The 12,214-nt window shown below is 27.3% G+C and overlaps 1 protein-coding gene and 1 pseudogene across 1 annotated transcript; both read right to left on the bottom strand.

Annotated features, from left to right (window-relative positions):
* Nucleotides 1-3,539: 3,539 nt before the first annotated feature.
* On the bottom strand, nucleotides 3,540-5,967 carry LOC131612056 (vestitone reductase-like). The gene is made up of 4 exons (XM_058883873.1): nucleotides 5,824-5,967; nucleotides 5,012-5,539; nucleotides 3,902-4,100; nucleotides 3,540-3,784 (listed from the first exon to the last, which is right to left on the bottom strand). The coding sequence occupies exons 1-4, from the start codon at nucleotides 5,942-5,944 to the stop codon at nucleotides 3,643-3,645; spliced, it is 990 nt and encodes a 329-aa protein (XP_058739856.1). The 5' UTR covers nucleotides 5,945-5,967; the 3' UTR covers nucleotides 3,540-3,642.
* Nucleotides 5,968-7,790: 1,823 nt separating this feature from the next.
* LOC131614307 (uncharacterized) lies at nucleotides 7,791-11,935 on the bottom strand (annotated as a pseudogene).
* Nucleotides 11,936-12,214: the final 279 nt, after the last annotated feature.

The raw sequence follows: 12,214 nt of genomic DNA, 5'->3' as shown, positions 1-12,214 counted from the left end.
AAATTTATAAATTTAAAATCCTATATATAATTTGGTATTTTAACAATATTATTATTAGAGTAGTAGGATTAAAACTTTATAATAATAATAATTAACAATTGAACACGTATAATTTTCTATAACTCAAAATGTATAACTACATTAAATTTAAAATTTAGAAATAATTTTAAAATATATAAAAAGAGAAATTAATAAAGTATATAAATATTCATTTCACTAAATTATTTTTTAGTAGTAGGTTATTTGGTCAAATATATGACAAATAATAGGTTCGATTCCTATTCTATAAATTTTATCAGATTTTTGTTTTCAATTTTTTATATATTTTTTAATTTTATTATTCAAAATTATCATACCATTTATTAAAATATAAATTAAAGAATAACATTAAATTTTAAAAACTAGCTTTTATTAAACTTTAAAAAAATTATTATTATTTTTAGAAATCATTTAGATGTATTAAATTTTTGGGAAATATTAATTTAAGATTCTGTCTTACTGGTAGATTTTTTGGTCCAATATGAGTTACATAATAGGTTCAATTCCAATATGAGAAATATTCAATTCTAATATGAGAAATATTTAGTAATTAATAAAATTAAAAATGAAAATTTTCAACAATTCTGAAATATATCAATTATTAAAAACTAAGGTTGAAATTAAAAATTAATTCAAATACATTATAAAAATAATTACTAAAATAGAAAAAATAAGGATTAAAAATTAAAATTAAACTAAATAAAAAATATCAGAAAAATAAAAATAAAAAATAAAAATAGATATTCGCAGCAAAATCCGCAGGAAAATTTCCTGCGGAATTACCTGCGGATTTTGTATTATACTTTGGTTTTGTTATGATAAATACTCGCAGCAAATTCCGCAGGAAAGTTTCCTGCGAAATTACCTGCGGATTTTATAGTGAAGTGAGATATTTTCTTTGAGATATAAATTCCGCAGAAAAATCCGCAGGTATTCCTGCGGAATTTTCTGCCAATTTTTATTCCGTAGAAAATTTTATTTTAAGATGAAATTCCCAGGAAAATCCGCAGGTATTCCTGCGGAATATTTTCCGCAGGTAAATCGAGTATTTCTTGTAGTGTATGTCGAATCAGTTGATTTGCAGGTGAAGTGGAATTTTGTTGAAAGTGTCCCAGTTTATGGACATTATCAAGTTGCATGCATTATAGTTTTTATTTTATTTTATAGTTTTTTTACCAACATTTTATTTAATAAATCGAACTTATTAATGAATGAGCCATGTGTATAGTCTTTTGTGGATATGATTTAAAAATGACTAATAATGTATGGTTTATTAATGGTTTGAAATCCAGATTCGCCCAATTTTTAACCATCTTGCAATGAAACACAAACTCAAGCTGATTTTGAATATTGAAATTAAAATTTTAATTGGACTATATTCGGAGATTACTGTTTTTTTTTTTTTGCAAAGATGGAGTAATGTCTATCAGATGGAGTGATTTTGTTGTAAATTGTATTTAAATTGTTAGACAAATAGTATTTCAAATTTGATTAGGATGTATGAATCCTAATTGGGGTGTACTGGACACATCCCTAAAAGAATTGGAGTTTTTGTCTTGCCTCCCCTACGGTCATATTTAATTATACCTATCACCCCCTAATCTTCGTAATGACTAAAATACATTTTTCATTATTTACTTCATCTCAAATTAGTATTTGGTCAAAAAAACTCACTCTAATATAAGCAGTAAAATTCAAAAAATTTGGTAGTGTACGTTTAAAAAATCAGGTGTTTTTTTTTCTTCATAGATATGGATCAAATTTTTGCTTTTTTACCTAATTTTTAAAATTAGTTATGAGTTTTTTACCGTATTTTTAAAAATTTGATATATCTTTACCGAATTTCTAAAAATCTGGGTTTTCATATCTTGTATGCCTATAAAAAACGAAATTAACACTATCATATTTTTTAATAAATTCGATATGTTTTGTAATTTTCTAGATTTTTTTAAATTTGATAGTTCATACTCGATAGATAAAATAACGAAGTTATCATTATTGATTTTTTTGAGAAATCCAATATACTATACTTAATATTTAAAAATTCTAGTATAAAAAAATATGATTTTACGATTTTTTTTTTTAAATCTGGTATAAAACCATAAGTTTTTGGATTTTTTTTTATTTTACTACTATTTTTAGAAATCAGATGTAAAAGATATATTTTTACATCGGTTTATTTAAAAGTCCACTAGAAACTCATAGATTCCCAAAAATTCATGAAATTTCCTAAAAATACACTAAATATTCCTAGAAAATATGGAAACATACAATATATTTTTAAAAGGTAAAAATCATGAGATGCTAGGTATGACTTTGGGGTGGCAGGACAAATTTCAAAGAATTGTAGTAATGTATTCAAGCGCATACAACATTAACGACGAGTAATCAACATAGTGCAAGGTTGCAAAGGTTATTTGGCAGAATATGGAGAATTGGTTAGGCGTTCGTTTGAGGGGTGTTTGGACAACATGGAAGAATTTCATTAGCTGTATTCATAATGATAAGTGTAAAAATTTGAAAAAAGATAAGGCACGAATATTTGTGTGGCTGTCGGTCTCATATGGAAGTTAAGGAACAACATCCTTTTTAATATTGCAATTTGTATTGTGTCGGATTGGTGTTGGGAAATTAAGTTGGAGGCTTGAAAAGAGACTATTTTGGGAGATATTCTTCATTCTAAATGTAATTTTTATGAGTTTTGGAAGTATGTTATTTTTAACTTTGCTTAAGATGTAGTTAATTTGAAATTTCTCTTTTTTCGGTTTCTCTGACTCTTTTGTAGTCGGGCTTTGGATATCCCTAGTGCTCTGAGTAATAGATCCCTTACTTATTAAAAAAGAAATCATAGCGCAAGAAAAAGCACGTGTATTCTACTTTCATGGTCATGAAAACATGTGTCATATACTATTTTTAGGTCTGTTTTTCATAATTGTGTGGAACAAGTAATGGCATGGTTAGATGTTGAACGTGGGCAAGGGTGGGAGGGCTTGGATCATCTTTTTTGATTCAAAAGACTGTAATAACTTTTATATTTGGTATAAGGGTCCTATGGACTCCCTTATATTGTACTCTTATAAGGGGACAACTTCTCTACCCATTACAAAAAGATGGGTAATGTACATTCCACCAATCAGATGACACCATTTAATTTTTATGTATTTAATTATTTATCATATAGCATAATTGTTTGATGTTTTCAATGCATTTTACACTAAAGGTAACCTTACCCACCTTTTTGAGGTGGGTAAATAAGAATTCACCCTCTTATAATTCCATTCCATTGCTTATCCAAAAAAACTTGGTCCTATTTAATGCATTTCCATTTTGTTTCAAAAATTAAAAAAATTAAAGTATGCTACTTAATATTTTGACTTTTTGACCTTAAAGTCAAAATTGAATTGCACTGCATTAATGGAAGATGGAAGATATTTCAAACAAAATAATTCTTCATTCATTCATTGAACAATTCTTTTGACTTTTCACCTAATTGAACCGTGGTTTTATTACGTATTCGAATTATTTATGTTACAAATTTGTGTCAAACTAGCAAATAACTTAAATATTAAATAGTGACATTAGTTATTATCAAACATCTATGGTTTAAAGATAACCCTTTTCCTTGCAACATTCAATTGTATCCTTAAACATCTCTTCAATGCTATACTTGAACTCAAATCCAGCATCCATAATTTTCTTTGAGGTTAAATGTGGAAGCTTAGGACCTTTAGCTCCCATAAGCACTCTACAAAACAAGAAAACAAATTGAATAATAATATTAGTAAAAATAAAAGAAAGATCACATAGATATAGTATAGAAATTTACAAGGTGAAGGACAATTAACTAATATGAATAACTTACTTGGATTTTGGAATTTGAAATTTAGGATATTTTGAAGAAATAATGTCAATTATTTCATCAAAAGTTGCAATGAATGGTGAGCAATTATATCTCCCTTTTGAATTAGGATGTTCGAGTAAGAATATATGTGCTCGTGTCACGTCATCAACATGCACCATGTGTATACGAGATGCAATCAATGGATTCTTGTCAATATCACCTAAAAATTCAACATTCATTGTTTTTAATCTTTTTAAATATAAAATATAAATATTGAATATATTGGCATGTACTGCGTGTTCGAGACATTATAGAAAAAAAAAAAAGTGATATACATACAAAACACCCATTTCATGAGGTTTTGAATAATCAATACAATATAGTTGTGGAAATACTGAAAATCATTTAGTGTTCATAGACATTAATAGGATATGTACAAGCACATTAAATGATGGTATATAGCTAGTAAAAAAATGATATCTGTATAGAAGCAAAAACAGTCCAATCAGGAGAAAAAATATTTAAAAATTCCAAAAAGAAATAATTAAATGAAATTTTAATATTTTGATCAAATTTAATATTATTTGAACGAATTTAAAAAGACTTAAACAAAATTTACTAATTAAATGAAAAAACCTAAAAAATTATTAAAATGATGAAAATCTTTAAAGTACTTTTGTACAAACTAAGTTTAAAATGTTTCTTTTATTATATATAAAATTTGAATGTAAAATTAATTATTATTAATCCTTAAAATTTTAAAAATTGGTTTACATATTTTCCATAATTTTAAATTAAAATATTCAAAATTGTAAATAAGTCCTTAATGATTTTTAGATTTTATAAATTAGTCCTTTAGAATTTACAAAAATTATAAAATTGATTCATATTTTCTAAATTTTAAATTCAACTCAAAAATCATATAATTTTGTAAAAATTAACAATAAATAAATGTAATATATTATCCAAATAAAAAATTTAAAAATGAAGAGAAATCAATTAAAACATTTGAATTATCTAGATTTTAAATATTTTATAATTTTGAATTATTCATCCAAAGATATCATTAGACTAAATGCTACAATTTTATATTTTTAAAACTTTATATTAGCAAATCTTAGAGAAACTTACCAAATAAGAAAGGCAGTGAACCATAAATAGAACCAGGAAGCTTAGGGCAAATGAAAGGTCCAGCAACAAAAGTTGGTACAAGAGTGACAATATCCAATCCATGTTCTTTTCCAAATTCTAGAACTGCTTTCTCAGCTAGTGTCTTAGAAACTGCATATGACCAAGCAAATGGCTTCAAGTTTCTTAGAATATTCACATCACTCCAATAATTTTCATCCATTATATCTTCTTCTTTGTCTTGATAATAAACCGCTGAAGCACTTGAAGTGTAAACAACTCTCTTCACTGTCTTTGAATTTTCGCATGCTTTTAGAATTCCTAATGCTCCATCAATGGTTCTTTTTGTCACTATTTCCTCCGGTTCGTTCACTTCAAAATCAATCGGAGTGGCCGTGTGAAATATTCCAACACACCCTTCAATTGCTGCATTAAAACTCTCGGGATTGCTAAGATCAGCATTGAAAATTTTTAGCTTTTGAGATGCACCTGGAAGATTTGTTAGGAAGCTAACATCTTTCTTTTGCCCTTCTATTTACAAAATTTAGGTCACATATGTATAATAATTAAATGAAAATCATAATAATAATCAAGGTTTTAAAACGGTCTATTACAGCGAAAACAACTGCGACAAAACAATATTGAAAGTCATCGATACTTATATTTATATTCACCGCTTTTATGATAAAAAAGAAATTGTAGTTAATTCATATTGTGACGAGAATAATCAGTATCACAACATTTATATCAATCAAAATTGCAAAAATGTTATAATAAAAACTAAACAAATATAGCATGTGATTGTGAACATATACCTGGACTACATCTAACAGTGGTATTAACAGTGTAACCATCTTCAAGTAGTCTCTTGATGATCCATGAACCAATAAAACCTGTGCCTCCTGTTACACAAACTCTTCCTTTTCCCTCTTCCATTACTATACTTTCTTGCAAAATATATTTTCACACTTCACTTTATTTTGGTTAGTTTTGTATGAATGTTGATGTTCATACAAATGTATATATAGACACATATTGTTACTGGTTTACACTTTCTGTGGGCATACTAATTCTTCCAAATACTGTAAAATTGGGATTAAAATATATTTTCTAGAAGTTGAATTTATACTTGGTCAAATAAAAGTGGGGGATGTTATTTCTGTGTACTTATTTCTGTTAATTTCATTTCTAATGTAAATAAACTTGTCAACTTGATAGTAACATAAGTTTATTTTGAAGGAATTGTGAGCTAAATACTATTTTAAAAAAATTATTGAATAACTTATATAGTTATTCAATAAAATTTAAAAATATTTTGTGTTCATTATAATTGTGAGCTAAGTACTATTTTTTGTTTATGTTTATATAATAGATAAGAGAAAGTATATTTTAAAATAGTTATAATTGAAATAAATATTTTTGTATGAAACGTTTTTTAATTGATTGATAGAATTTTTATTTTCTATTAGCATTAGCAACGGGGTGTTTAGTTTCGATGAGGTGATATCAAATATCATGTTTTTTTCTTGGAGGTGGAGTTGTAATAGGGAACCCCATAGTAGGATTTCTTTTTACGATTGGTATAAATTACCTTTACTTTGTATCAAAAATCACTAGTGTTTTCTTGATGTAAGGGTTGCACCCCTAGTGCGATATCTTATATTCAATTGCTTATTAAAAAAAAGCATTATATAAAAAAACTACAAAATTCAATATGACTTTTCAGATTCTTTAATTACTACTAGGAGATTTTGATCATATACATGCATGACTCATTATATAATTACTACCAAATCTTTGAATGAAAAGCTACTATTGGAAAAAAAATTCAATGCAAGAGAACTACATTTTCGTTCAAATAGTTTATTAGTATACACTAATTTCCTCAGAGAAGAAGATTTGGGGCCTGTTTGAAAGGCTTTTTAAAAACTCTATTTTAGTTTTTAAAAATCTAAAAACTAAAAAACTTGTTTGAATATAATATTTTATAAATGTGTTTTTAAAAACTCTTCACAATTTTTTAGTTTTTAAAAGCAAAAAACTGAAATGGCTAAATTGTGTTTTGATTTTTACTTTTTAGTTTTTAAAAACTAAAAACAAAAACTATTTCAAACACGCCCTTGTTCTCTCTATGAATTGTTTAGAAAATGTATTTAAAGTATATATGCGACTTTTGTCAAAAAAAAAGTATATATGCGACTTATTGCACCTTGTTTTCCATGACGTTATTAAATTAAAGTATAACAAAAACAGTTTGCATGCATTTCAAATAGTCTCAAACAGTCTCCTACATAACCAAATGAATATGGACGAGAACAAATTTTGTTTATAACGTAGAGGATTTTGTTTATAAGGAAAGGATGTGGTTGATTTGCAAAATAAAATCTACGGACAAAACAATATTGGACATATGACTAAGTTGACTAAGTTATAGGATAACTTTTTATACTGTAAGTTGTTTGATTATTGCTCCATAGGACACACAATATTGTATTGTTCCTTATTTGATATGTTAATGCATGGAAAAAAATCATACAAAATTTACTACAATGTTTTATTTTGCAATATGTAAAGACACAAAAATATATTAAAACTAAATAATTAAAGAGAAAAAGGGATATGCACTGATAGTGTAAAATATCTTTACACTGTCAACCAATCACAACCATGTATCTAATTAAAATACAATTTTAATTTAAAAAAATTAATATGACATGGCAAGTGTAAGCATTTTGATTGGATGTATGTGTAAAGTTTATTTACACTGTCAGTGCACTACCTTTAAACTCATAATTAAAATTTATATCATAATTAATTCATATAGATGGATACAATCAAAAGCAAATCATAAAAACATACATAAATTTAGCATAAAAAAATTAACTAGATAAATATATGAACCAAGTCTAATGTTGATATAATTATAAAAATAAAAAAATTAATAAAAATATAACTTTTCTCATATTCTCATAATCTTTCTCACAAAAGACATTCTTTGAGAACCTTCAAACTCCTAAAAAAAACTTTTTGTATTGCTGGTTATGAAAAAATTAATCACCAAGTCAATTTCCTAGTTAATCCTAGTCTCTTGGCCTCATCAACCAAGTCATCTTTTGAAGGATCTGGCTCTCTGAAGGATTTGGAAGTTTGGATACAATTTTAGAAAAGTTAGTAGTCACAACTTTTATTTTACTATTAAAATTGTCCAAAAAATTATTGGCTAATTGATCACGTCAAGGTCGTTTAGAAGATAGTCCAGGAGTAATATTTCCATCAAAAGTTGGTGAATTATCATGATGGTGCACTAACTCATCATTATCACCAACTTGATTCTCATTTGTTTCATTTTCATCACCATCATCCCTACGACCATTTGTCTGATCTTTGCCAAAAATACCTTGCAAACTCTCAAACTCTTTAAATTATTTATTGACATGATTGCCAACTTTGGGATGCTTCTACAAGGAAAAAAATAAATTTTCAAATGAATACAATTATTTATAAGAAAACAACACAATGTACAAATTATATGTAAGATACCTCCAAAAATTGAGATAAGACTTGATTGCTGTCGCAAATGACACATTTTTTGTGTCATCCCATCCAAATTCACTATTGTTCGTCATGTCAACCACATCATTCAACTTTGTTGATCACCTTTTCATCTTGTTAACTATTTGTTTCACATTGATAAATATACCAGGAATTTTATTTTTCATCCTCTTGCATACTTATTCATGACTTCCAGTCTTGAATGTTCCATTCTTTCCTTTGTTTCCAGCCACCACCACCTCTTCTAATATAGCAAGTAAAGTTTCTTCTTCAATTGTATTCCAGTTACGTCGAACTCTAATACCAAAAAATCACAAGAGGTTGTAATAACAAATATCATTCACAAGTGCAACAAGAAAAAATAAATCTAATAAATTAAATAGAAAAAGATATTGACAATCGCATGGTAATAAGTTCAACTTCATTCTAAGCATAAAAGAATCCAAAAAATATTATGCAATCATATGGTAATAAGTTCACAATTCACCCATAGCAAAAAGACAAATCTAATATACAAGTTCTTTGTAATGCCTATGTCAATTCCTCCATTTAGTAAACATTTCTTGTGCATGCACATCCCTCCTTTGAGTCCATTGATTAGTAGGTTCAATAGTTCCCACTACATAACTCATTTTCTGCAAATGGAGAAAATTCTTATGGGTCCATTTTCATGTTTACACGGATGAAGTTATGCAATAAACGACAAGTAGGGATCATTCGACATTGTGTCTAATAGGATAAAATGAAGGGCTTCTCAATATAGCCCATCTTCTTTTCAAGAGGCCAAAACATCTCTCTATCACATTCCTTACCAGAGCATGCCTATAATTAAAGAACTCTTCACGGTCTTGAGGTGAACGATGACTGGTGCCCCACTCTTGCAAATGATATCGTTTACCTCGATATGGGGGCAAGAAATCCTTCACCGTTAGTGTATCCACCGTCAAAGAGATAATATGAACATAAAATATTAACAACAACTCATTGTTTGTAATAATGTTCAGACAAACTAAAAAGAAAAGAAGTTGTCATACCTATTGGAACCGATAATCCATTTGGTCTATTTATTGCATCACGTAATACCTTAGAATATGAAGTTGATCCTTCCCATCCAGCTAGTACATATATAAATCTCATATCCCTAGTACAAACACCTAAGACATTTGTTGTAAGTCCACATTTTCTCGTACGATATCTAGGCCGATCAAAAACACTGGGCGTGGCTGCTATATAAGTCTCATTTAAAGCCCCTAAGCATCCCTAAAAATTCAATAAATAGTTCAAAAATGATTAAGCTACTTAACTAGAAGAATATATTAGGTAACTATGTGAAAATGTATTACCTTAAACCATTTCCATCTTTCATCATAGCACTCATGAGGTACAAGTTCTAGTTTCGCAAGTAAATGATTATGATATCTCAAAACTACGGCCAACACTCTATGACAATACCTGCTAACGGTTTTTTCAGATCCAGACAACCTAACTTGAATACTTCTATTTTTTGTGTGATGTGCTAGTATTTTAAAAAAACCGCAATTTGTTCTTCAACGCTTACTTGTCTGAGTTGCACTAATCCTCCTCGTACCCTTAAAATCTCACAAAGATGGGCAAATGTATTTCTACACATTCTTAATTCTCATATACAATGAGAATCACTTGTACTAATAATAGATTCTAAAACATCTTTACGAGACTCATACTTAGCTAAAGCTCTTTCATTCAAAGATCTTCTCTCATAATTATCTCTCAAAACAAAATTTAAGAAAAAAAAAAACCCAAGAACACGCATGACTAAAATCTGGATATACATCCTCCAAATAAGAATGTAATGAAAAATGTATTCATCATCCATTTCAGCTACATATGAAAAAACAATTAAAAAAATTAACAGTGAATAAAAAACATCATAAAAAATTAATTGAATTAAAAGTATTTTATTTTAAATTGTTCTGCACATAAAAATGAGTTTTAATTTTTAAATTAATTCACACTTGAAAATTTATAGATTTATGTCTTATTTTGTAGTTTCTAGCCATATACATATATGAGAAGTAAAGAAAATGTCCAATTAGCAAGGCAATGGTTATGTGATAGATGTTCTAATGTTTCATGTTATGATAATATGAAGAATGAAAAGTGGTACAACAAACTCACCAAATTCATACTCACGTTTATATATTATATACATAATAATACATACAAAAAAAATATAATAAAATGGTACAAAACTTATCAATTGAAACCTTTTATATATTATATACATATTACATAACAATACATATAAGAAAAGGTAATTCAAAAATGGTACCTGAACTTATCAGGTGAAAAAGTGACAGAAAAAAAGTAAGCCAGCTCCGTATTGCAGATTGAGGCATTAGATTTCCAGAACAATATTCCCTACTATATAAAACAACAAGCGGGTATTATAGTATTTTTTATTTATTTGTAAGTGGGACAACTTTTTATCCGGTGGTTAAGTAAGTTACAAAATATTAAATAGTTGTTCAGTCCTTCAATCTTTTATTTGTGGTGTTCTTTATTTATTTATTTTTAAATTAAATATTAGACAAATATTTTTGTCCGGTCAAGTCCCTTATTTTTATTAATAAATCAAATGCATCTAAAGAGAGAAACGCTCTGACTTCATTACAACAAATAACATTTTTTATGACGAAGCTTTCACGTCATCCAAAAAAAAAATCGAAGTTTTATTCCAAGGTGTGTCATATATATATATATATATATATATATATATATATATATATATATATATATATATATATATATATATATATATATATATATATATATATATATATATATATATATATATTAAAAAATAACTTGTTGTCTCATTTTTTATAAACATCGAGATGATATACCATTCAGGACATGCTTCAAATCCCAGTTAATGCACTTTATGTTTTTATTTGTAAACAACTATAAAGTAAAAGATTTAACCCTTCGGTTTCTCTGATAAACCGAGTGATAACATAATCATATTTTTACCATAATACTATCTTATTTGTAGCTGCCCTACCGTCGAATGCATCATTTTTTTTAGGATGGATTGCAAACTGAAAAAAATGTTCTTCTACCTTGAACAAAATATTTTTTAGCTTTTGCAATTCATCTCAAACAATGGTGTTGTCACTGTTGTTGTTGTTATTGTTGTTGTTATTTAAGGTTTTGAACAACTATGATTTATTCCTAAAAGTATTTACTAATGGATTCCAAGTGCTGAAAAAACATTTTCCAATTTTTGAAAAAAAAACCTGGTTAGAAGTTGCATGCATTCTAAACATGCAAATTATATATACTTGCGCAATCAGTGATAATCATAGAATCAACAATCAATGTTGGTGAAGGCATGTTTGAAATTCAAGACGGATCTCTACCACTTTGTATGGGACCTGGTCATGATGCATTTTTGATATTCTAGGTAAATAATCTTGATATTGTACGAAGATTTGTTGCATACAATGTATTTTTAATATTTTGGGTAAACAATGTAACCATTTAAAAAAACTCTAACCCCTCGATTTTGTTTTAAAATCGAGACGTTATAGTAAAATAACTTTTTTTTTCAAAAATGGTTACATTGTTTACCCAGAATATTTAAAATACATTGTATGCGACCTGCTCAAGCTG

The sequence above is a fragment of the Vicia villosa genome, linkage group LG6 (genome assembly GCF_029867415.1).
Source record: "Vicia villosa cultivar HV-30 ecotype Madison, WI linkage group LG6, Vvil1.0, whole genome shotgun sequence".
Taxonomy (NCBI): Eukaryota; Viridiplantae; Streptophyta; class Magnoliopsida; order Fabales; family Fabaceae; genus Vicia; species Vicia villosa.
This window is presented reverse-complemented; position numbering and strand designations above follow the sequence as displayed.

Bases quoted from the DNA above. Each gene is read 5' to 3' on its own strand.
- LOC131612056 (XM_058883873.1), bottom strand. From the start codon at position 5,944: ATGGAAGAGGGAAAAGGAAGAGTTTGTGTAACAGGAGGCACAGGTTTT. The intron at 4,101-5,011 runs GTAAGTTTCTCT...TTGAATTTTTAG, and splicing joins TTCACTGCCTTTCTTATTTG to GTGATATTGACAAGAATCCA. The intron at 3,785-3,901 runs GTAAGTTATTCA...CTTGTTTTGTAG, and splicing joins TTTCAAATTCCAAAATCCAA to AGTGCTTATGGGAGCTAAAG.